Here is a 25,645-nt window from a genome sequence, read left to right as displayed (position 1 = left end):
TCCTTGTGGGGCGCCTGGGTGGCTCAGTCGTTAAGCGTCTGCCTTCAGCTCAGGTCATGATCCAAGGGCCCTGGGATCGAGCCCCGCATTGGGCTCCCTGCTCAGCGGGGAGGCTGCTTCTCCCTCTTGTGCGCTCTCCCTGCTTGTGCGCTCTCTCTCTGTCTAATAAATAAATAAAATCTTTAAAAAACAACGGCAACAACAACCACTCCTTCCCGGACAGTAAGCCCGGCATGGACAGCTTTCTTCTCATTCACGTCTGTATTTCTTTCAGGTTGATTACGTGGTCCCTGTGGACGATGAAGATGAGAACTACATTCACCCCACAGAAGACAGTTCATTCCCAGCTGAAAAAGGCAAGAGTTTGTAGTTTTGAGCATCTGAAATTCTAGCAGTTGAGGGAGGGGCGCAGGAGACTATTGGGTAGCAAGCAGCAGGGGGCACACAAAGTCCGGGCCCCCCCTTCTCCCATCTGCCTCCCTGGCGAGGGGTGGGGGGGCAGAGCATCCGTGGAGACCCATCTCAGTCACACCTTTCACGCCCTTCTTCCTCCAGCCCCTCCCGTGCTTTAATACTCCCATCACAAGTTCGGAAAGCATCTAGGTTCTTATTGAACTGTCCTCACTTAGGATGGATTTCTCATAAAACTTAATCCTCACAAAGCCATAGGCCAACATGTTGGCCTCAAAACTATTGCATTGGAACAATGTCCACAGAGGACGGAAGACAGGAGAGAGCGAAAGCCGCTCTGTGTCCTGACTCTTTAAATGTAGTGCTCTCTCAGGTGAAGGGAGACCCTCTGTTGGTAAAGCCCTTCGAGGAATAACAAATGCCATGGTGAGTGATCTCTAAAAGCCATGTACCCTCAGGCCGGGAGCGGAGCAGGGCATGTTCGCTCTGGATCGAGTTGCTGTGGAGACTAGGATCCTGTGGAAAGGATGCTTCTTCAAGTAACGTTCCTCATCTCACAAACTCGACTCTGAAGTCATCATACTCCATTTTTACTCTGCCGTTCTGTAGCAGCCCTCTCCCGGCCTCCCCAGATAGCACCAGCAGCCTCAAGACCCACCTGAATTCCTCAGCCACCCGTCACCATGAAACCATAAATAGGCATTAAATTGCTCCCCACTCCAAAACCCCAGAAAATCCAAGAGAAATGCTGTGTGTTGCATGTGGCAGGAGAGGTGGGAATTTGGTCCCTCCACTATTGGTTCAATATACTTCTCCTGATGAAGAAAACAAAAACTCTTTCATCTCCTGGACCACCAGTTAGGCTGGTGAAATTACAAGCCTGCGTTCACTTTAACAAAATCCCTATCATAAAATAATCTGATTATCCCTTTAACCAAAGACGTTTCTTCTGAGAAGACTTCTTTCGTGGCTTATGTATTTAACAAGTGTCTTTCCCATTCTTTACAAATTCCCTGCTCTGACCCCATCATTCCCACGATGCGTTTTTCCGCAAGTGTGAATCTCCCACAATGAACTATATCTATGATTGTTATATGTATGTATATGTTTGTGTGTTTAAGCTCCCATGGTGAATAGATCCACCAAGCCAAATAACTCCTCAAAGCCAGCCCCTGCTCCAGGGACAGCTTCAGGTAAAGTACACGCATGATTTGGTGTTTGGGTTTTGTGTGTGTGAAATGATTATGTTTGGCGGCTTGGCTTTTCAATCTTTTCCAAGTAAGACAAACAACTCAGACCAAATGTTAAGAAATAATCACTTGTCTTTCCAAATTTCTTAATAAATTGTGACAGAAGGTCTTGTCCTCCTCCATTGTCTGGTGGCCACTATGTTAAGGGACCCTGCCCCCCACCCCCGCCCCCAGACCCCTGGGCCTCTGTTGGCCAAGTCCTGGTTTCCCTCCTACCTCACTTGGCACTTTGCTGGCTCCTCCTCCTTCGCCCCTGCGCTGACTGAGGGTGTCTGCACCGTTTGGCCCTCAGCCCTCCACTCTTCTTTCAGAATAGTGTGGTGGTTAAGAGCTTGAGTTTTGGACCAGACAGAGCTGGGTTGGAGTCTCAATGCCCCCGGTTGCCAGCTGTACCACTCTGGGCCTCTTCTTTGCCTCTCTACTCTCCAGATTTTCTCTTCTGTACATGGAGATAAGAGTCCCTGCCCTGTGACAGGAGAATTCTGGAATTGTGCATGGGAAAGCTTTCATGCACGCCTGGCACAGCAAATGCTCAGGAAAGAATATTATCTTTCACGTCTTTGGGCTTCATCCATTTTTCTGGTTTCACTTCTCTTGTCTAAGCCCGTAACTTCCTGGTGGCCAGCTTTTGACCTGATTTCTCTTCTGAACCACTTGACATTCCCACGGCCTCACGCTCAATGCATTCATGGCCTCCCTCCGTGTAGGGTGGGCCTAGTCCTCTGTGCCTGTTAGCCTGCGGGCCACATGTCTGAGGGCCTGTGTTCTTTCCAAAGCCTCTGCTATGTCTTTTTCCTAAACCCACACTTCCGTTTTAGTTGTGACCACCCTAGTCCATTACATTGTCACTTCACACCTCCTACCTCCCGTCTTTGAGAGTCCCCTAGCCATACCCTTGCCTCCAGGCTTTCTCCTCTGTCACGAAGATGAGCTTCTGAAAGCCTCCAAGTGTTGCTAGTTCTATTCCACGTCAAAGTTAGTTTTTACCATGTCACCCGTACCCAAACCATGCACACCCCATGGTTCCTAGTTGTCTGCTGTACAGATTGGCAGCCCCAAGGCCAAGGCCTGTGATGCTGGGTGGTGCCCACACCCCGCCCTATTCCAGCACAGAGAGGGGCAGGGGCCTCCCCTCCAGCCTTCCCTCCTTCTTCCCCCAACTAGGCCCATATCTATCACACACACACACACACACACACACACACACACACACACTCCCTTCCCTCCCAGCACTGAAGGCTGAACACAGATATTGGGAGACTGAGCTCTGCTTCGAGGGACATGATCCTTGAGAGAAAATGAAAGAAAATTATTTTCTTTACAGGGCACAGACTCATTTGGTGAGCATTGTTCACCTTCCTCACAAGTTCTTGTCTTCTTTATTCTCTCCCCCAAAGCCCACCGGCTCCTTATGTGTGGGGGGAAGGGGTCAGAGCCACCTCTTCCAGCTCATCTTAACTTCTGGGAACACATGTCAACACAACAACCTGAAAGGTCATGGCAAGGTGGCTTTGGTCCCAGCTGGAGTGATGACGCCTGACTCCTGATAACTTGGGAGAAGGGTTGTTATGACCAGAACAGAAAACCTTTCCCCGAAACCCACATGAAGGCCTAAGCCCTCCTTTAGAATGATAGCTTAATAATCTCTGGTGTTTGCCTTTTAAAGTGTTCTTCTTACTTTATAAGGACCTCTTCTTCGTAAAACACCCCCGCTATTCCAATCAGCCTGTTCATCACGGGTTGTGCCTTGTGGTCTTTGTTTATATTCTCACTTTTATGACACCAAACCCTGACCATCCTCGGGGCCCAGCTTGAAGTCTCCCCTCTAAGAAACCTCCTATGTTTTCTGTAGCCCTCAGAGAGCTCTCCTTTGCTCTAAGCCTCATCCCACACCTATTCTCTGATTATGCTGGGTCTCAGTCTAATCTCCTTACGCACATTGCAAGCTCCTTGAAGATGTTGCCTTAGATCTCACGTGTTCAGGAGGCCTTTCCTGACCTCACATAGGGGCGGATCCCTTTGGTGCCCCTGTAGTACCCTGCACTGCCCCTTCAATCTCCCCTGAGATCTCTGCCCGTCGTTCCTCTAAGACCTCAGCTCCACGTCTTGCTCATAGCTGTGTTTCCAGGGCCTAGACAGGACTTGGATCAGAGTAGGTGCTGAAATGGTGATTTAGTCAGTTGGTTGAGAGTGAATGAGTCCCCCAGTACCAGCTGTATTTAAGGAATCACGTGGCACCATCATGAGGGCTAATGGTCCAATGACCATTGGATTTATTATTCGTTGATTTTCTATTAATCTAGCAAAGCTATATTTTAATACTGGAGGCATCAGAAGAAACCAGACCTGAACAAGAAAATAATTTCCTGGTTATGTGATTGTTGGGTACAGATGGGAGGAAGTACAGGAGAGGGAGGAAGTGAGATAATTTGGAAGGGACGAACCTGAACAGTTAGAACGATTTTCTGAATGTGCAGTTTTCAGAGATGATTTTGATAAAAGGAATCATCAGACTACTTGCCTGTGTCTTTGTATAACCATCTACTAGCCTTTAAAGACTCAGATAGTGCCTGGATAGGCATCATGAAAGTGCTAAGGCTTCCGATCCGTGTTTCTGTCAGAGCAGTGCACCCTGGCACTGGCCGCTGGTTAATGGATGTTGCTTTTGGCTCTTTGATGGCTCCTAAGGTGCTTGCCGAGTACTACACAGTGGATTAGGTGCAGGGGCGGCCTCCACCTGTGCTCCGTGCTCCGTGCTCCACATGGAGAAGCGCAGTTTCGGGACCGCACAGACTCCAAAGCCATAGGGCTTGGCTCTGACCTGCGCTAGGTGCCAGGCTCCAAACAGGCTGAGCAATCTCTACGTTTCTTAGTCTCCTCCTCTGAAAACATGGAGAAAAAAGTGGCACCTGCTCCTTGGAAGGGAGGGGATTAAGTTGAGTAAACATATAAGAATCCCACTCCTAAAGTGATAGCTCTTGTGCCGTTATTCCGAATCCTTTGTTTTGCGTGCCTTGATTCATGACCAGTCTGGTGGAGGGCCCTAGACACATCTCAAGGGACAGTTGTGTCTTCCTTTCTGCCTAGAGTTTTACCCTAACTCAGGGTGTCTCGACCTCCGCACAACTGGCATTTGGGGCTCGATAATTCTTTGTTGTCCCCTCTGTCCTGTGCACTGTGCGATGTTTAGCAGCATCCTTGGGTGCTTCTGCCCACTAGGTGCCAATACCAACCCCTCTCCAGTAGCGATAAGCAGAGATGGCTCTAGACATCGCCAAATGACCCCCAGGGTGGCAGGGGGGAGGGTGGTACAAAATACTACCAGTTAAGAACCACTGGTCTAAACAAACTGAAAGACTGAAGTGTTTTGGTGATTTATCTCTAAATGTGATTTGGAAGTAAGCTGTGCAGCCCCTGGCTGATTTATTTGTAGCTTTTGTCAGAAGAGGTAGACAGGGCATGCATTTCTGAACTTCCTCTAAGTAGGTAGCCCTTAGAAAGTGTTCTCTCTCCTTATTTCCTAAAACAGGGGAAGAGTTTGGGAATTTACAATTCCCTGCCAACATGCAAGTTGAATTTTACCTATAAGCCAAATTGTTCTGAAGCTGTTAAATTAAATCTCTTTATTTGGTAAGAGCTCACACGGTACCTGAGATCAGGTAAGGGACGCCCCAGCTGGTGCGCAAGCCCCAATAATAATAGAGTTTCTAGAACAGCTAGAAGAGAGTGAAATCCCAAGGGCTTACTACGCCAACATTGAGATTGTTAAGGATAAGGAAACTTAACCAACATTGTATGTAAAACTGAAGAGAGGGTGATGCATAAAATCCATGTGGTAGAAGGAAAAATGAGTAGGTCGTTTTCCTAGTTGAGAAACTTTGGTAAGCACCAGTTGTGCGAACATTAACATCATTTTTTGCTCGATACAATTAAAACAAAGCTGATTTTTCTTTTATTATTCTTTTGGACACATCTCTCTTTATCACATTTCCAATTTCTCCTTTGGAGAATTCCAGCCAAGAATTTGGCTTTGCCAGAAAGCAAGGATCCTGGTCACGAAGAAGGGACCAGGTTGTCCTACCTCAGCCGTGCCCCTGGGTCTGACTTCAGGCCCAGAGCAGCAGAGAGGGTCACCCCGGCCTATGAGATAAGAGAGTCATTCCCCGTCTTCCCATGGGCATCCACAAAAGCCCGCCTCTCTTTCACTAATCTTTCCCCATATAAGGGAGAAACAGCAAGTGGGTCTGACCTGCCAAATCAGACCCCAGAGTAACATTAGGAGGCATTGGCTGGAGAGGAAAATGTCCACCTGGCTTTAAACTCAGCTAGCCTTGCTGTTCAACCCCAGCCCTGCCACTTAACCTCTCTGAGCCTCCGTTTGCTCCACATGATGTGATGTGAGGCTTGGTGATGGCACATTTAAAGTACCCGGCATAGAAGCCCAGCACCTGGAGACACTGTGATGGTTGATAACAAGATGCTAAAACAAAAATAGCGATAATCACATTTACCGAGATCCTTTATGAGTTATAATTTACATATCATAAAGCTCACTCGTTTTACATGTATAATGCAGTATTTTTTATAAATCATTACATTTACAGAGTTTTTTTTCACCATCACTGCAATCCAGTTTTAGAAAATTTCCAAATCCAAAAGATCCTTTATGCCTGTTTTTGGTGAATGTTCTTCCCACCCCCAGCCCTAGGCAACCGCTGATCTGCTTCCTGTTGTTATAGATCTGCCTTTTCTGGACAGCTCATATAGACGGAGGCATACAGTATAAAGCCTTCTCCATCTGGCTCTTTTCATTTCTAACCTCAAATACTTTCAGTCCCTTTCCAGCAATATTAGTTTATATTTGGCTAATTCTTTACATTTTCAAAGTTCTCCTATTGTCTTGCAACAATAACTCTGAGTTAGGTAAGGTAGGTGGTTGTGTCCCCATTTCACAGAGGGGAACACTGAAGCACAGTGGCTTATAAGAGACCACCAGCCAGTCTGGTGGCAAAGAAGTAACTAGAACTCCATCTTCCTGATGAGAGAGACCATGGGTTTTCCACCGGTGCTTGGATTACCACCACAGAGGGAGCAGCATGCCCCTCCCTCTGATCGCAGAAGTGATTTATGAGCAAGGAAGGGGGAAGGAACATGTTGGCAGACTAAAGATATGAAGGGAAGGGAAGCTTAGTAGAGAAGCCAGGCAGTAAATATGACAACAGCAATGTACCCAGGCCAAATGAGCCCGTGGCATTGAAAAAGAGGGAAAACCCCTGGGAGGAAATTCTGACTTAGGCCTTTCTACTTCCTTATTTTTCAAACAAGGGTGGTTTTTTTTTCCCCCTTCCCTGAGATCTTCCATCAAAATCTACGAATAGCCAGAGGCATTTTAATAGGGTCAATCAGGCATTAAGAATTCGAAGAACAGCAATAATTTGGTCTACTAGCTGATGAAACACAGTTGGATGCATACTCCAGATGACATTTCAGTTTATCATCATGTGAAATATTAAAAATTCCAAATGTGGTCTCTTTTTCAAAATGTTTCCAAAATATTTTCCAAAGTCACATCAAGGTCAGATAACATCTAAGTGGGAGTCACATGGAGGGGCCATTCCCTCACGGGGCGCTGGGGAGGCGACACCATGCACTCTTGGCTGTTCTTTTGTGAGCGTTCATGGAAATTGGCCCCGTGTAAGAACTGAATGTAGAAGACGGGTGGATGGATGGGCTCTGAGTGAAGGCCTGAAGGCCTCTCTCTAGTAAAGTACATGAGAATGAGCTTTATGAGCTCTATTTTCTTTCTTTTTTTTTTTTTAAAGATTTTATTTATTTATTTGACACACACAGAGGGAGAGAGAGAGATAGGGAGAGCAGGAACACAAGCAGAGCGAGTGGGAGAGGGAGAGGGAGAAGCAGGCTTCCCACTGAGCAGGGAGCCCGATGCGGGGCTCGATCCTAGGACCCTGGGATCACGACCCGAGCCGAAGGCAGACACTTAATGACTGAGCCACCCAGGTGCCCCATGAGCTCTATTTTCAATAGTTCTTGAGGCCCCTTTCTTGTGTTTGGGATAGGTGGTCCTGCCAGCTGAGGGGGCACGGTGTGTGCGTTCCCTCGGGTTATAAATCCCGAGGGGCCAGAGGCGTATCCCTGCTTCTCCAGCTCTTCCACAACCCCCAACACAGTGTTCTTCACGTACCAGCTTCTCAGTAATTCCTCCTATGTGATTATGTCTCCGTGCTCACCTATTTGTGCTTTATCTTGCAAACTAAAATAAGACATACCGAGGGCAGGTCCAACCTCTATTTACAGAGTACCCCGTAGGTCCAACAGGAATTGTGGACTTAGAAATGTAGTAGGTTCTTAATAAAATAGATCTTCGTTTCGCTCTAAGGCAATAAGGAGCTTTGTCTTACGGAGCCGTAATGTCCAGGCAGGCGAGCATCAGCCTGAGCGGAGGCAGGCAGGAGACGCTTGGGGAGCTGGCCGGGGGTCTGGCGCTTCCCTCCAGGCCTGCCCTGTCCCAGCGGTGAAGCTCTGCCTGTCTCTCAGTTCCTCCCTCGTGATTGTCTGCTTTCTGTCTTGGGGGGAAATGAGGTACAGTGGACAAGGCCCTCTGGGTCCCTTCTGTAACTTTGGAAGATGAGATTTGTGCAGTAGTTTGTCATTTGTCTCAATCTGCCTATCTGGCAATGGGCAGAGGTCCTGAGAATTCAGAGGTGAGTGAACAGCCTCTGGATGGGATAGAGTATAAGTCAGTGTGATTATGCAAAAGCAATGCCTAGAGGCATGTCGCAGGAGTGGTGGGTCTGTTTCTTTCCGTCTCTAGGCACCGCTGGTGTGCCCATCTGTGCAGCGTATATAGATGCAAGTGGGTGCTCTTGGCTGTGGGCCTGGGGCCCTTCACTGAGCCCATAAAATCAAGGGGCTCTGTCCTTGTCCCATTGGGAAAAAGAGAAAGTCATTTAGAAATGTTAAGATGGAGTCCCTAATTCACATCCTGGTTCTGAGCTTATAAATTGACATTATATAAATATGCCATCACCTTTGCCTACAGATTTTCCCCAATGGCATCAATGTAACCACCTATACATGCTTAACTGAAAGAAGCCAAAAATGTGCCTGTATTTCTGAGCTTCTCGGGGAGGCCAGCCTCACTGTGACCATCGGCCCCAGGTTCAGGAGTTGGGGACTGACCTGTGTGTATGTTTGTGCAGGTCGTAACAGTGGGGCCTGGGACGCTAAGTCACCTTCTCCTGCTGCACCATCCCCGCTGCCCAGGGCCAGGTGAGTACCTGCTGTGCAGGATCAGCTCTGTGAGATGTGAGTGGATGGTCTCCACCACTGCCGTGGGCAGGGCCTGCCTGGAATCCACAAAGGGGTCCTGGCTGAGAACCTGGGGGGAAGCCGGTTCTTTTCTATTTCCATCCAGAAGAGCACCCCAGCTCAAGCTCAGATATAGGTGCACCTCACATCACAACAGGTGTGTTCCTAAAGAGTGTGGAAATGAAGCCCCACTGCTCTGTTCTCCTCCTCCACGCCCATGGCATGCTTCAAGTTGGACGAGGGGGTCCCCTGCTGAAATTAAGACTAGCAGCCTTTCCTCCCCTAAATTTTTAGTTAAATCTTGAGTTCAATGATTTGTGTTCATTCAGACAGAAGCTCCAGCACCTGAATAATTTTGAGACCCACGAGCAGGTTCCATCTTTGCTTTCTCCTCCTCCGCTTCTCTTTCAAGTAGGTAATGATCTGTAAACAAACACATGTACACCCAACCGCTTACACTGGATGGTTTGATCCAAGCCACACTGTCGAGGTTCCTTTCAAAGGTGAAATAAGCAAGTCATTTCTTCTTTTTCTTTTTAAAGATTTGATTTATTTGACAGAGAGGGACACAGAGAGAGAGGGAACGCAAGCAGGAGGAGTGGGAGAGGGAGAAGCAGGCTTCCCGCTGAGCAGGGAGCCCGATGTGGGGCTCGACCCCAGGACCCCGGGATCATGACCCGAGCCAAAGGCAGACACTTAACGACTGAGCCACCCAGGCGCCCCAAGAGAGTCATTCTTCTTTATTGAATTTAAAAGAGCTTTGTAAACTGTTAGGAGATGTAATAGGTTAATATCACAGTGACCCCATAATTTTATACCGATTCAATAGGATATTTTAAAAGCACGCTTAAATATGTGCAAAGCTGGCCTGCCTGATTATAATTGTAATTCTGCTTCTGTGTAAAGCAAAGACATTTTTTAAAGATTTATTGATTTATTTTGGAGGGAGAAAGAGAGAGAGTGGGTGAGAGAGCACGTCAGGGAGAGGGGCAGAGAGAAAAACTTAAGCAGACTCCGCGCTGAGTTTGGAGCCTGAGGCAGGGCTTGATCTCACGACCCTGAGATCACTGCCTGAGCTAAAACCAAAAGTCGGACACTTAACTGACAGAGCCACCCAGACACCCCAAAGCAAAGACATTCTTAAGTTCAAGGGTCTATTAACCAAAAGTTCTCCCTTGGCTCAGCTTTATCACTTTGGGCAAATCACTTAATATCTCTGAGCCTCAGTTTCCTAATCTCTAAAATGTAACAATAGTATCCATTTTTAGAGGTCACTGTGAGGTTTAAATAACAGATGAAAAGCCTAACCCAGTGCACTTAGGAATTTAGTGTTCTTCCCCCAGTCTTCCAGCTGTCAGCCAAAACGAAAGCAAGAGAGAGGGAGAGAGAAGGTGGGGGAGAGTCTTTAAAATAAATACAGAAGAGAAGCATATACCCTTAAAATATTAGATTACATTCTCTACCGGAACCAAGGCAAATCAGGGCGTTAGCTCAGAAAACCCCTTCAGGACCACAGATCACGGTGGTTTTCACACGTGTTTTGGTCTTGGATTTCTCTGTTCAGGATGAAATCCTAGTAGAGAGTAAGTCACTTGAGCAGGGGCAGCAGTTGGCCAGGGAGGTGCTGGGGGCTGCCTCCCCTGCTGGGCCATCCTCCTGTCTCCACCCGCGGCCCCAGGCAGTAGCCCAAGGGTGCCCTTGGAGGCTGGGAGGGCTCTGCATACACGCTTTGGAAATACTGATGGTAGTACTCATTTTACAGACAAGGAAACTTAAAGCTCCAACGGGCCTCGCAGGCGAGAGAAAGAGGCCTGAGGTCACAGAGTAATCAGCCGCAGAACTGGAAGAAGAATTCAGTTTCCCGACTCCCTGGCAACTGGCGCTTCTGTTTATCCCCAGTTAACTCTTTGCCATCTGTCAGTGGACCCTATCTGAAGCTAGGAGGATCACGGCTAAATCCTGTTTCCATCCCCCTCTGCCCTTCAAGGACAGTCGTCCAACACACTCATATCACGTTTATTATTCTAGTTTAAATTCGAGAGTAAAATGATAAGTAGTCAGCTCCACTTTATCTTTATTATGCTTTAACAAAGCCCCATCTCTTTATCCCCCAGGAAAAAACCAGCTACACCCCTGAAGACAGTAAGTTAATTTTGCATTTAAATGTGTTTCATATTTCCTGCAATGCTTATGCTTATTCCCTTATTTAAAGCTGACAATGCTTCCGGCTAAGGTGAAGGCCGCAATTTTAGCAACTGAAGTTGCTGCCCAGACAGTCCAAGAGAAATTCTGCATTCCTGGTTAGCCAGGGAAGATGCTGCAGGGGAGGAGCTCATCCTCACTTGACTCAGCGTGGCTTCACTGAGGGCAAGCGGCAGATCCAAGGTGGAAGCCAGGCTCCCTGCCTCCGCTGACATCTGCCTTCCCCACGGGGAGCCCCTGAGCCTATTTTCCATCCGCTGGCCTGGGAGCTAATGGTGTATCAGGCGCATATAGGTCTGACTAAACTCAGATTCTGGCCAGAATGCGGGGAACCTGGGCCAGCCCACTATTTGAGGAAGCCCACCTTGACCTAGTACCTACTCCCTAGCCTAACATTTATGGTCACTTAGCAAACACTGAGGTGGGGCCCTAAGACCAAAGCCAGATGCCATTTTCCCACTGTGCAAGCTGGTCAGCAGCTACTGGGGGTCACAGTATCCGTCAGCCCTGTTGACTGAGCAGAGAGAGAAGTCCCTACACCAGGATGACACTGATCCTTCCCTGACCCGCTCCTAATCCATTGTCGTGGAATGCAAAGGTTGGGCTGGGAACTGTGTGTTTTTTATTGTTGTTCTTGTGATTGAAAGAATAGCTATGCATCAAAGAAATGTCCTCCCCAAATATTTATTTTAATAATATTGCTTTGACATTTATTTCTACACTCCATTGTATTAAATATCCTTGCCTTTTTTTTTTTTAATAGACTCCAGTTGCCTCTTCACAGAATGCCGCAAGTGTTTGTGAAGGTAAATCTATATTATTCTGAAGGACGAGTGTGTCCTCTTAAAGTTATTTGACTTAAGGATTTGTACATAAGTGTGTTTCTAAATTGCTCTCACTATTTATAAGGCAATTGTATATTTGAAACGCAGTTTTCTAAACAAAATAGCCTTCACTTTGCAAAGAGTAGTAAGGACCTGAGCTTTCGTGTCAGTGTCTCTGGGGCAAGGCTATGGTCTACATGCCCCAAACCTGCCTGTTTGTAGACATATGACTTGCCAGAAACAGTGCCATGGCCTTACAAAGATATGAAGCCTTATTCAGAGCCATTCACGTATCTTAGAACTAATAGCTTTGTTAAGGTAATGAAATTTTTAAAAATCTGTTTATTTGAACAAGTTATTTTACTAAGTTTTCAAAAATAATGTTCTCTGAATTCAAATGTCTGTTTTAATATGTCTCCAAATGTTTTCCTTTGTCTTATCATAGCCTAAAAATCTTACATATACTTTTAATTAGAATTTTCCCATTTAAAAAAATATTCGTATTTGAAAAATCCTGGAGGGGAAAAAAATAAAAACCTAGAAAGAAGTAAGAATTACCCATAATCTCAACACTTAAAACACTATAAAGAAGTTAGAGTCCCGAACCCATCTAAGTCACTAACTGAAGCTCCCCAGTGAGTGTTTTCCCCATGTCCTGAGTTCACGGGGGCACATCTCCATAAAATGTCCTGGTTTCTCTGATGATGGATGGTGGACATTTTCTGAATGTGTCCTCCAACTTGCCTGTCTGCTTTAACTGCTCCACTGGGGGTTATTTATATCTGTTTCCCACATCTTTTTTTCTCCAGGCTATTTCTGAGGTATCCCTCCCTTTCTGCTGCTGTCTTGCTTTCTTTCATCTGCCTGTCCTTTGAGGCTTTTGCCTTGCTGTCCTTCCATTCCTTACAGTCTTCCATGCCTGCTGAGCAGGGAGCTCAAGTAATAGTGGAGTGTTAGGGTAAGCTTCTGCAGGAAGTAGGCTCGACCCTGTGCAGATTCCACTGGCTTCAGGGGACTTTGAAAACCAGCAGAGAAGGAGCTCATGGCATGCAGCTTGGGTGTCCTTGTTGCCAAAGGGCTCCTAGGGCAAGAGCTTGGCATGCCATCAGTTTTGTGACTTGTTTCAAGAACAAAGGCAACCATCATCCAAACCCAGTGCAGGTAAGCAGCCTCTTCTCACCTAGGAAGGAAGGAAGGAAGGAAGGAAGAAAGCCTCCGGGACTGCAGAGGCGAAGTGGGGTGGTCAAAGCTCAGCAGGCTGTGGGAACCAAGTGTGTTTACTGTTTCTCCTTCTGAAATTACCAAGCTGTAATGTCATGAACAAAATATCTCACATGGTCGCTCAAAGTAACTTGACCTAGACTTAAAACATCCTTCAGGGATTCAAGGCTTCCAAATTTCGCTGCATTACAAGAAACCCCGAGGTCTGTCTTACCATTTATTTGGATCTTTGAGTTGATATGACTTTTATTCTTTTTGGGTTCCTGTAATGGAAGACCAAGAGTTCACCTTTCTTCCATGTGGGACACACACCCATAGACACACCCAGATTTTAACACACCCCGGACCAAATTTGAGGAAGAATAAAGCATTAGGATAATTTATAATCACATTCATCAATGGTTCAGCAGTCAGGTTCACTGTGTTCAACATAAATTTCTTACATTTCAGGTTACACCCATTTCCCTGCGTACCAGTTATAACTCCACCCCTTCCTCTCCCACTCAGGAAAACACAGTGAAATGCAAGTGAGATGAACATTATTATAGGGCTGACCTTGAATTTGCTCGGGTAATTTTTCAAAAAGAGTCGATTATTTGCAAACTCTGATATTTTACCTCTTACCAGTAAAAATTACTTATACCACCTCTTGTGACTAATGAAGATACGCCAGGGTATTGGAATACCTGTGTGGGGGACACCAGCGTGGTTCAAACTGGTTTGTCTCTGGCTGCCGCCTATACTCACACACTTAAAGGGCCACCCCATAGGCTGAGTCCCCATGGGTATTGCTACAGAATGGAAAGGTGTGCCTGTAACATTGCTTGGTAGGAGTCCTACTCCTAATCGTGCAGACACATCACCAGACAGAGAGGTGCATAAACAGATGGCATCCTGGTGAAAGCCATGTTCATGGGAAGACATCGGACCGAATCCGGTTCTTCTCAGTTGATGTTGCTGGGTTTGGACATGGAGACAGACATTTCATTCTAGCCTAATATGAGCATTTTCTTAATGCAGAAAAACCTATACCTGCTGAGCGCCACCGAACAGCTAGCCACAGACAAGAAAATATGCAGTCATCAGTGTTTCCTCCTGCCCAGAAGTAAGAATGCTTTCCTTTAAAAATGTTTCCCTAACACCTGTTTTGTCACACTGCATAGTGACACTGGCTTGGTAAAGATCTGACATTTCATTGCACTGCAATTAAATTTTTTAAATTTTAATTTAATTTCCATTCAATTAATTAACATATAGTGTATTATTAGTATCAGAGGTAGAGTTCAGTGATTCATCAGTTGCATATAACACCTAGTGCTCATTAAATTTTAAAAGGTGTTGAATAGGAAGAAAACTTTCGAAGAACTGCTTAGAATCACAAAGATGTAATATTTGGGTTAATTATCAGTCTTAACTAAAATCTAACGCTTTAGCCAAGTCTCTTCCTTTTTAAAAACTAAAGGGGACAGTTTTACTTACCTTGAAGGTTTTGATGCCTTTCCTATTTTTAGATATGTTTTATTGGCCGTTTGTGTTGACTCCTTTGGGATGCCCCTGCTCAGAGCATCTTTGGTGCAAGCAAAATGTCAAACTTACTCATCCTGTGCTTTGCCCTTTAATTAATCTGACCTTCTTCCTTTCAGACAAATCCATCACAAACCCATACCTCTGCCAAGTAAGTACAATGAAGTCATGGAAAGTAATATCAGGTTGTGGGTAAGGCTGGATCCTTGTGTCTGAGCAACATGTCCATCTGGAGGAGGTTAGCTCCTCTCTGGCTTGTTTCCTTTTCTGTTAAATGGAGCCAAGAATATTTATTTCATAGAGTTATTTTCAAAAGTAGATAAATCTGGGATAATTTTTACTTCTTTTTTAATATTGATTGAATATTTCGCTGGTCATACTGGTCATATTTTACATTTAATTTTTTTAATAAAAACAGTACAACTATTTTCAAAATAAGAAGATTACATACCTGGTATAGTGCTTTGAATACAGAAGGTCTGCAGTAAATGATAGCTATTTAAGTTAAAGCTCAAGTCATGCTAAGGGCTCCACCAGATCCTACACACCTGGTCCCTTCCTTACCTGCTGGCTGACTCCATCCCTTGTTCTCCCCTTTTCCCTCCACACTCCAGGCACAGTGGCCCGCTGTCTATCCCTCAAATATGCTAGGCGTGTTGCTATTACTCCTAGCTGGAACATTTTTTCCTGAGATAGCCACACGCCTCCTCCCTCTCTATCTGCAGATCTTACCCAAGTGTCACCTCAGTGAGGCCTTCCTGATCAGCCTATTTAAACATACTGTTTATCCAAGACTAGTCCCCAACCCCTTCCCTGCTTATTTTTCTCCATGTATATGGCTCTTAATATTGTACATATATTTACTTATGTCTTTATTGTCTATCTCACTCACTCCATTAAAATTTAAGCTCCAGAAGGGCAGGGCATTTTGCTGTTTTGTTTGACTGCTGTATATCTATCCCCAGTGTTTTGATCCATGGCAGGCACACAGTGATGAACAAACAAACGAATGAATGAATGAATTAATTAATTAATGCAGTGAAGTATTTTCTCTATTTCATGTGTCTCCACATACAGACTATAAACTCCTTGAAGAAGTTTATGCCATAAGGCAGCAATTATCAAATGTTTTGGTCTCAGGGCCATGTTAACACTCTTAAAATCATTGCAGACCCAAAGAACTTTGGTTCACATGTTTCTTTCTATTGATATTTAATGTAGTAATTAAAAACAGACAATTAAAACATTTATTAATCCATTTTTAATTAAAACTTATTTTTTCATTTAAAATATTAAACTTGGGGCGCCTGGGTGGCTCAGTCGTTAGGCGTCTGCCTTCGGCTCGGGTAATGGTCCCAGGGTCCTGGGATCGAGCCCCGCATTGGGCTCCCTGCTCCGCGGGAAGCCTGCTTCTCCCTCTCCCACTCCCCCTGCTTGTGTTCCCTCTCTCGCTGTGTCTCTGTCAAATAAATAAATAAAATCTTTTAAAAAATAGATAAATAAAATATTAAACTCATTACATGTTAACATAAATAACATTTTTTTATGAAAAATTACTGTATTTTCCAAACAAAAACATGTTAGTGAGAAGAGTGGCCTTGTTTTACATTTTTAAAATCTCTTTAATACCTAGAGTAATAGAGACAGCTGATTCTCATATCTGCTTCTCTAGTCAAGCTGTTCCAATGTTTTTCTGGCTGAAGTATATGAAGAAAATGGGGCTTCACAGAGACAGGGATTTGGAAAAGCCCTCACAACCTCCCTGAAAGAATCCTGGGGATTCCTGGGGCCCCCAGACCATGCTTTGAGACTTTCTGGCGTGTGTGTGATTTCTCAGTGCCGTGTGACCCCTGCCGCCCCTAGCACAGTGTTGGAGTGGAGTGTAGGCACACTAACTGCTCAAGATACACTGAAGACCATTGATTTTTCAAATCCCTTTCAGGATTTCCAGAAGGGGGAGGCTCAACTGTGGATGGCCTATTTTCATCTAACCCCCATTTGTCAGAACAGGTATGAATGAACTCTTATTGTTACCATTAAACTGCAGGAAAGGGAACGTCTTCTAATGTCTTCTTATAAGGAGTTTGGGGTGAAGCTTGAGGACAGACGATATTTTAGGTCAGCTTGCAAGTTGTTATTTGCTGATGGGTACAGAATGCATTTTGTTTTCAGGGATTAAGACCCTGCTCCATGTATTCCAATTTGTATTCTAGATGCCCTAAGTAACAATTTGTGTTTCTTCAAGACTAGCAAAGAAGTGTGTTGTTTTTATTGTTCTTCCTCTCACATAGATCCTATTTAAACTGTGTAATTTTCTCAGAATAGATCTGTGGAGGCATATGATATTAAAACACGTACAGCAGCACAGTTTTTAAAAAGACAGAGAAAGAGCTCTGTGTGCCCTTGGGCAAGTCTCTCTAAGCTTTCTCAAATGTAAAGAGGGATGAGAGCATTGTATCCTTCTTGCCTTTGGGAGTAGTTAAAAGAATCCAGTAAAATAATATTTGGTAAAAACCCTTCGGAAATCGGAAGCACTCCACAAAGCAACAGCCGTAAGCTCATGATAGACAGGGAACTTATAACTTATTTAGGAGAAAGGAGTAAATGACTCAGGAATCTAGCAGGATTGTTTGATTGATTGATTGATTGATGATAATGCTCAAGTACTAAAGTTAGCAGCTAAGGCCAAATGAGAAAAAAGTCATTTATATAATCCTGTGACTGATCAAAGGAAGCAGAAAACTCATTTTTAAATCGCTGGTCCAAATATAGTTAGGTCTGTCTTGGTAATGCAAAATGGGACTTTGTTTTCAGTGCACAGAAGGTGCCGTGTTATTGAAGGACCATCTCATGCTTAGCAATGCCCTCCATTTCACAGGAAGCGGACCTTCACTGCAAGCCATGGTACGCTGGTGCCTGCGATCGGAAGTCTGCTGAAGAGGCTTTATACAGATCAAACAAGGTTTGACCATTTTTAAGTCCCATATGCTGCTCTCAGCCTATAATAGGCACAGCTGTCCTCCAGCAATTGGCTGACTAAGGAATTGCAACGATTATGGATGTAGGCATGTTTTTAATTTACTTATTCAAGAGCAATTGCTATCCTCTCCTCTCTCTAGCATCTCCCTCTTTGTTCTTCCATCTCATTTCTGCTTGTCCTTTCTCTGCAAGGATCCATAGGCCCCACTGTTCTCCAATCAGTGGGAGAGAAGAAGGCTCCAGGGGGAGATCTCTGTAAGGTTTGGTGCTACATGAGATCCACTCAGGAGTGAGAAGTAACAGGCTATTTTGGATCAATCATGGGTTAAAAGATTGAGGTCAAGATGGCAAAAAATACCTGGAAGTAAATTTTTGGCGAATCTAAGCCCGATCATGTAGGAACACTAGGATCAGTTTGGAAAATCCGAAGTTAAAATGCCACTTCTCCCTTTCTTTCTCTTTCCTCCTTCCATTTTTCTTCACTTGCACCCTACTTGGCTGGAATATATAACATTAATATACTAATTTTTGCTACCTTTGCTTTAGTCCTAGCTCTATAATTAACTATGTTAAATGCTTTCCCATCAATCCCTTTGCTGGCTTCCCCAGTTATCTCTTTTTGTTTGACAAAGCTCACCTTGTAAGAGGTTCTCAGGAAGGACTATATTTACATTATTCCCCGAGTTCTTGCACATTCAATCTGATAACATGGAGGATATCTTGGCTGCTTATAAAATCCTTGTCTTGAGTTTTTAAGTGCTGCTCCACTGGATTGCCTTGTTTTATAGTATGCTTTTGAAAAGTCTGATGCTAATGTTATTTTCTTGCCCTTATATATAACTTCATATTTTAGTCGGAAGACTCTGTAGACCGTTTGTTCTTAAAGTCTAATAGTTTTCCAGAATATGTCTCTGAGTTGACTTTCAGGTCAATTTTTTCAGATAGATGGAACCCCTCTCAATATATATAGATTTAAGTTTCCTCTTATTTCTAACACATTTTCTTAAATTCCAGTCTTAAAAAGTAGTTCTGTTCTATTAATTTATTTTTCTTCTTTAAGAACTCAAATTACATGCATTTTGGACCTTTTTTGTCTTTCTTTCATTCCAACCACTCTGACTCTATTTGATTCCTTTTTTTTTTTTTTTAACCTCCTTTTCTTCCCCCCTGTCTGGGTTGCTTCCTTGCCTTCCTTCAGTCATTTATCATATCTTCATTTAAAGGTATTGTCCCTTGGGCATCTTATAATGTCTTCATTTCTGAAATAGGTTTGCCTTTCTCTTCAATTTCCTTCCTGAGTTTGATCAACTCTCGTTGCATTTCTTCTTTCCTCTTTTCGTCCATTTTTTGTTCATAATTTTTGGATTTATGATTCTAGAATATTTAATCTATTTTTTAAGTTTTTAAGTTCATTTATTCATTTTAAGTAATCTCTACAGTTCATTTTAAGTAATGAGGCTCAAACTCAGGACCCCAAGATCAAGAGTCACATACTTTTCTGACTGAGCCAGCCAGGCACCCCTAGAATATTTTATAAAATATTTATTTAAATTGTTGTGTTGTTTTACAGTTTTTTTCTGCTTCAAGAGAGTTTTCATCAACTGAAATGTTTTGATTCCCAATTTCAGCTTTCTTCTCATAGTACTTTTGAATGAATTTGTTTCATATTTTTTTATTCATAGGTAACTTGTACACATGGTTCCTAGTTCAAGAGTGCTCTCTACATTTAATCTTACTGTGTCCCTTCATACATTTCTAAATATATAAACATAGTATCTTATTTCATGCATCAAAAAGCTAGCATTGACTTCACTCAGGATTTTCTATAAGTATATATTTTACTGAAGTATTTTCTTGGAAAATAATAAACTGTAATCAATAATAAAAATCATATAGCTCAGTAATTACCTTTTGAATATAACATAGGTATAACCTGATGTATAACCTGTGAAAACCTAAGTAATACTCACCATAATGTGTTTTTCTTTTAATAAACAGGATGGATCATTTCTTATTCGGAAGAGCTCTGGCCATGATTCCAAACAGCCATATACACTAGTTGTATTCTTTAATAAGCGAGTATATAATATCCCTGTGCGATTTATTGAGGCAACAAAGCAGTATGCCTTGGGCAGAAAGAAAAATGGTGAAGAGGTCAGTAACTTCTCTTTTAATCCAACTCTATAACTATGTATTCAGCACAATGGTATCACATATTACATGCTAGAGAAGGGGAGAAAGGATACAAGAGTACTTGGTGCAAGGCTTGCATACATGTCATGAAAAGAAAAGAGTACAAGATAAAATACTGTGTTCAGGCAGCATATTCGATGAGAAAACAGAAAGGAGGAAAGACTTATATGACATAAAGGCTGCATCTTAGTCCCTTTATCCTGTTACTTAGTGTACTCTGATTCAGTATTTTGGTTCAGTGAAACATAGAAATCAAAGTTGAAGTGTCAAGTAGAATCAAGGTCAGTGTCCAGAGTTCCTAAGTCAAGAACTAGGATCTCAACTCAAGTACCAAAGTAGATGACCAGGGAAGGATCAGAGGAGGTACAGAAACTTGTGTTGAAATATTAGACTATAGCCCTTGGACCAGAATGAGCTTTTGGGCCTGTAGCAAGAGCAAAGCATTAGAGTAGGTCTTGAATACTAACCAAATATGAAGTCCAACTCCTCTTTAATCTGGACCAAACTCAGTGCTTACCATATCTCTGTTTAGCCAGCTTGTTTTGATAAGAAAACCCTGAAATATGGGCTGGAATAATCCATAAATGGTCAGAAAGGGAGTGAAACTTGTTCTGGTCTTGAATGATAGATTGAGTTTGAGTAGGTAGAATGAAAGTTAAAGATGAGAAGGAGGAAAGTGGAAGGAACAATCTAAGCAGAGGAGATAGCATTTAAAAAATTCTAGTTAATAAATATTTATTTTCAATACTCTTTCAGAAAGAACTATACTCATTCCAAACCCAGCACTTGTTAGAAAGTGTTTGAATTGTTAAAAAGCATCATAATTGCTGAAGTGTTTGTCCTCTCCACTAGGTGATACCAGGGACTAGACTAGGTCTTGCTCATCTCTGTATTTCCAGAACCATAGCTGAATGGCTGCCTTCTGTGGATACTTGATTAGTACTTATTAAATGAGTGAATTTATTTGTTGATTGAGTGATTACAGGCAGGAGAGTTGCATTTGTAAAACAAACTGGTAAGGTCTATGTCAATGAGTATATTCTTTATTTCGCTTTTTTCTAATTGTGGTTAAAAAAAACTCGTATCTTAAAATTTACCATATTAACCATTTTTAAGTGTATAGTTTAGTAGTATTAAGTATATTTACAACGCTGTAAAACAGATCTCCAGAACTTTTCATCTTGCATATCTGAAATTCTATGCGCATTGGAAACAGCTCCCCTTTTCCACTCTCTCCCAGTCCCTGGCAATCACCATTCTACTTTCTATTTCTATGAATTTGACTACTTCAGATACCTCATATAAGTGGGATCATACCATGCTTGTTCTTTTGTGACTGGCTTATTCCATGCAGCATTATATCCTCAAGGTTCATCCATATTGTGTAGTATGTGACGGGATTTCTTTCCTTTGTGAGGCTTCGTAGCATTCCATTGTACTGTACACCACATTCTGTTTATGCATTCTTCTGTCGATAGATTTTTGGTTATTGTTGATGACTACTGTAAATAGTGCTGCTATGAACATGGGTGTGCAGATATCTCTTTGAGACCCTTGCTTTCAGTTTTTCTGGATATATATCCAGAAGTGGGATTGCTGGATCATACGGTAGTTCTATCTTAAAATTTTGAGGAACTGCCATATTGCCTTCCATAATGATTGCTTCATTTTACAATCCTACCAACAGTGCACAAGGGTTCCAACTTTTCCACATGCCCACCAACACTTGTTACTTTCTGGGATTTTTAAATAGTAGCTATCTTAATGGGTAAGAGGTGATATCTCGTTGCAGTTTTGATTTGCATTTCTGTGATGATTAGTGATTTTGAGCATCTTTTCATATGTTTGTTGGCCATTTGTATATCATCTCTGGAGAAATGTCTATTTGAGTACTTTGTCCATTTTTAAATTGGGTTATTTGATCTTTTGGTTTTGTGTTGGTAGGAGTTCTTTATATATTCTAGATATTAACCCATTATCAGATAGATGATTTGCAAGTATTTCCCCCATTCCATGAACTGCTTTTTCATTCTATTGATTGTGACCTTTGATGAACAGAAGTTTTTAAATTTAATGTAATCTTATTGGTCTATTTTTGTTTTTGTTACCTGTGGTTTTGGTGTCATACCCAAGAAATCATTGCTAAATACAATCTCATGAAGATTTCCCCCTGTTTTCTTCTAGGAGTTTTATAGCTTGGGGTTTTATTTTGCTTTTAATAAAGTCTAAGATAATTAGAATATGCAAAACTCTTGAATCTGAAGTCACAAAAACTCAGATCAAGACCAAACTTGGGTTTTAAAATATAGATTGCATTATCATTTAATACCAGTTAAACTTTAAAGAACTGTCTGCTTTTTTTCCCTACTCACAAAAACCTTCATTCTCACTGAAACCTTTATCTGACAGATCTTTTAAAATAAATGCTCTTCAGTAGTAATCAGTGTAATAGATAGTGGCGATCCTCTTAGGACAGAGTGACTTTGGATGGATGGTCTCATTCTAAGCTTCCCCAGGCAGGAGTCCAGTACTTCTAGAAGAAGCTTAAGGGTGGGAGAAGGAGCTGTCCTGTTTAGAGGTCCTGAAATTCTCTTAAATTTTGAGCTCCCATAGAGGCTCTGGACTCTTGTTCTGCTAAGGAAACTCTGGTAAACAGGGATTCCTCTGGCCTAAAGAGTCTTTGTCCCTACCACAGGATGAATAGAACTTCAGCCCACTCCCCACATATCCAGCCTATAGATACCAAAACAAATAGTATATTATTATAATGGTATCTGGAAGTGCTGACAGGGTCCATTAAAACTCTTATTTATATCCATAATAAAGAGGTTATTTCTCCCATATACTGAACATTTGAATGGAAAATGAAAACTCTGGTTACATGATATCAACAATGTGGATATCATGAAAAGTCTCTGCCTGTATTTGTGTTTGGGTGTATATGGTTAGAAAAAGAAACCAATTGATTAATTGTTTAACTACTTTATGCAGTTGTTTTGGCATTATGTAAATATGGTATTAAGTAATTTTATAGCTTTGATATATGTTTGCTTTATTTTATGGACCATGAGATTTTGAGTTATCAAACAAGTTGTTTTTCTGTCTATGTATGAATATCTCAAATACAATGAATTACTGTAGACTTTTTTTAAAAAAAGCACTGAGGGGAAACTGCAACTAAGTTATGCTCAATTCTGCATTCAGTATGCCTCAACTCTGCTCCCTACTTCACACATTTCAACTCCACTCAACTCCCTATTCAAACATTTCAATCTGCAAGCACTCCAACAAAGAAATACTCAAAAATATTCAGGGACTGGAATGACAGAATGAGATGTTTGTGTAAGTATAGCAACTCTCTACTGTGTTTCCTGGGTTCAGAAAACACTTTTTCACTTGGAATCCACTTCAAAGAGGCCATGCCATTTAATTTCCTAGTTCTTTAGTCCATCAACTTAACTTCCAACTGCATTCAAGTTAACAACATGCTATCCCAAGCAAAAAGGATGAATGTCTTTATGAATATCATAAAAGAATTTCATTGGCATTTGCAAAAGGGCTGAATGATTGAAGAGCAAGTTCAGAAGTAAAGAGTAAAGATACTCGAAGGTCCCTGTCTCTCATCTCTCCTCCCTAACCTAATATTCAGATAGCCAATTATCTAAAAGACAACTGGTATTTCATTTGAAAAATTTGACCAGTATCCTGAATATTTGATTCAGGATATAGATATGTGGAAGTTATCCAAATAATTAATTAAAGGATTAAAAAACTTTTATTCTAGAAATTTGTCTTTGTATGAAAAATTAAAAGACCATACATCAATTGGTGATAATTGCTAAATTTATGGCAGTGTTGCAAAACAATTACTGCTTTTTTGAAAATGACTCTAGATGCATTTATGTATGATTATGAGCTTGTAGCACTTTTATATAATCAATGCATTTCATTTCTTGTTCTGTGTTATATTTATTTTCTCTTTCATTTAAAATTTTGATAATTTTTCAGGAGAATATTTGTGATAACCTTAAATTAAAATCCAGGGACAATAGGAATTAACACACAGGAAAATAAATATGTATGGTAAAAGCCTAGCATGGATTCCATTATTAATTAAATCTGAACTAATTATTAATTAGCTCTGGGAGCTAGAGCAAAAATGGAAATATGAGAATTTATTTTTTTTGAAATATGAGAATTTATAAAGCTTTCTTTATTTATTAAAAAGGAAAACAAAACAAGCATGAATTAATCTGGGAAATAACTCTTTTCTGATACTAAATTCTAGGGTTAATTTATTACATCAGTTCTTGTATCTAAGACTTGTGCAACATAACAGATAATCTGTTTTGTGAGGAATGTAGAGAAATTCAGTGTGTGACAGTTTTACACTTGTTACTAAATAAAGTCATTAAAATATTACATCAGAACTCAATGAAGTAATTTCTCTAAGTGGTTACACTAATTGAGGCTGCCAGTGTTTTTAGTGTAACTGAATATAGGCGAGGCCAGAGTCAGCCACCTCGAAGATTCCAGCCTTTGTTAAATTAGACTTTTTTGGGTAGAATGTCAGCTGTAACGTTGACTAACTTGAGAAAGTGGGAGAAGACTGGAGGAGCAGAGCTTAAAGTTAACATAAATTCCAATGTTTAATTCATCTACGTTTTCTTGCTTTAGTACTTTGGAAGTGTTGCTGAAATTATCAAGAATCATCAACATAGCCCTCTGGTTCTTATCGACAGTCAGAATAATACAAAAGATTCGACAAGACTGAAATATGCAGTTAAAGTTTCATAGATTTTTTTGAAAAAGGTCAACATCATTGCTTCAGACATTTTCCTTATTTCTACTTTGAGAAAAAGTCCCCAAACTTCGTATTTTGGATTCTGAATCATCCAGTAATAGGATAGAAGGTGGAGGCAGCTACTGAGGTGGTCATCCATTGCTTTATAAGAAGCTCACACGGACTTGTTCTATTGCCTGACCTGATGAACTGTGAATATTTGGTGAGGTTGAGTTATCATGCTACTAATATTCTCCAAATAAACATCTTTATTTAAAAGAAATAGGTGTAAAGTCTTTTTAGTCATGTAAGAAAATAACACTCTATTTTCAAAATAAGAAAATAATACTCTTGGATTAAAACAAAGCTGCTGGAAATTTGGGTCGCGACAATGGTCACTGGTACACTAATGTAATGTCTACTGCCAATACTTGACAATTACGTCTTGGTTGAAATTGTAATGTGTAGAAAATAAAGTATAGATAATGTGCAATATTTGTAAGTACAGATTAAGGGGGATGTCCATTTTGTGAGTGGGAAACTGCAACTAAGCCATAGGAGATGTATATAGATAGGAACTTTCTAGAAGTTCTTGTCCACAATTATGTTGTCAGCTTTGCTTATTAAAAATAATTATACCCTCTTTGATCTGCATGTCTATTAAATGGGCCCTAAGCTTGATATGAGGTTCAAAGGGAGATGAGAGAAAAACTAGGGAAACATCCCACAGAATGAGAGCAGAAAAGCAGACATTGATGAACACTAAGGAATGAAAGAGATACCATTATGAACAGTCATATCCAAGGTCTTAGATCACCCCAGAAATGTAATATAGTTTGTCATATCAAAGCTTTTCATTCTACTATGTACTTTAAACAGGCACTTAAATGATAAAGCAACTAATTAAGAAAAATCTAATAATTAAGTGA

The 25,645-nt window shown here is 41.8% G+C and overlaps 1 protein-coding gene across 5 annotated transcripts in view; it reads left to right on the top strand.

Moving 5' to 3' along the window:
* The window catches only part of BLNK (B cell linker), a 73,977-nt gene extending 48,622 nt beyond the window's left edge, over positions 1–25,355 (top strand). For 3 of the 5 annotated variants that reach the window (XM_027596709.2, XM_027596706.2, XM_027596711.2), the window contains 11 exons: positions 275–356; positions 1,533–1,604; positions 8,882–8,951; positions 11,105–11,132; positions 11,956–11,998; positions 14,258–14,342; positions 14,881–14,912; positions 16,704–16,771; positions 17,640–17,723; positions 19,739–19,894; positions 24,611–25,355. In XM_027596709.2, coding sequence (XP_027452510.2) covers positions 275–356; positions 1,533–1,604; positions 8,882–8,951; positions 11,105–11,132; positions 11,956–11,998; positions 14,258–14,342; positions 14,881–14,912; positions 16,704–16,771; positions 17,640–17,723; positions 19,739–19,894; positions 24,611–24,730 — 840 coding nt within the window. In that variant the 3' untranslated portion in view covers positions 24,731–25,355. The remainder of the gene's footprint in view (positions 1–274; positions 357–1,532; positions 1,605–8,881; positions 8,952–11,104; positions 11,133–11,955; positions 11,999–14,257; positions 14,343–14,880; positions 14,913–16,703; positions 16,772–17,639; positions 17,724–19,738; positions 19,895–24,610) is intronic. The other 2 variants (XM_027596710.2, XM_027596707.2) reach the window with 1 other exon arrangement.
* The last annotated feature ends 290 nt before the right edge of the window (positions 25,356–25,645 follow it).

This window comes from Zalophus californianus, chromosome 15 (genome assembly GCF_009762305.2).
Source record: "Zalophus californianus isolate mZalCal1 chromosome 15, mZalCal1.pri.v2, whole genome shotgun sequence".
Taxonomy (NCBI): Eukaryota; Metazoa; Chordata; class Mammalia; order Carnivora; family Otariidae; genus Zalophus; species Zalophus californianus.
This window is presented reverse-complemented; position numbering and strand designations above follow the sequence as displayed.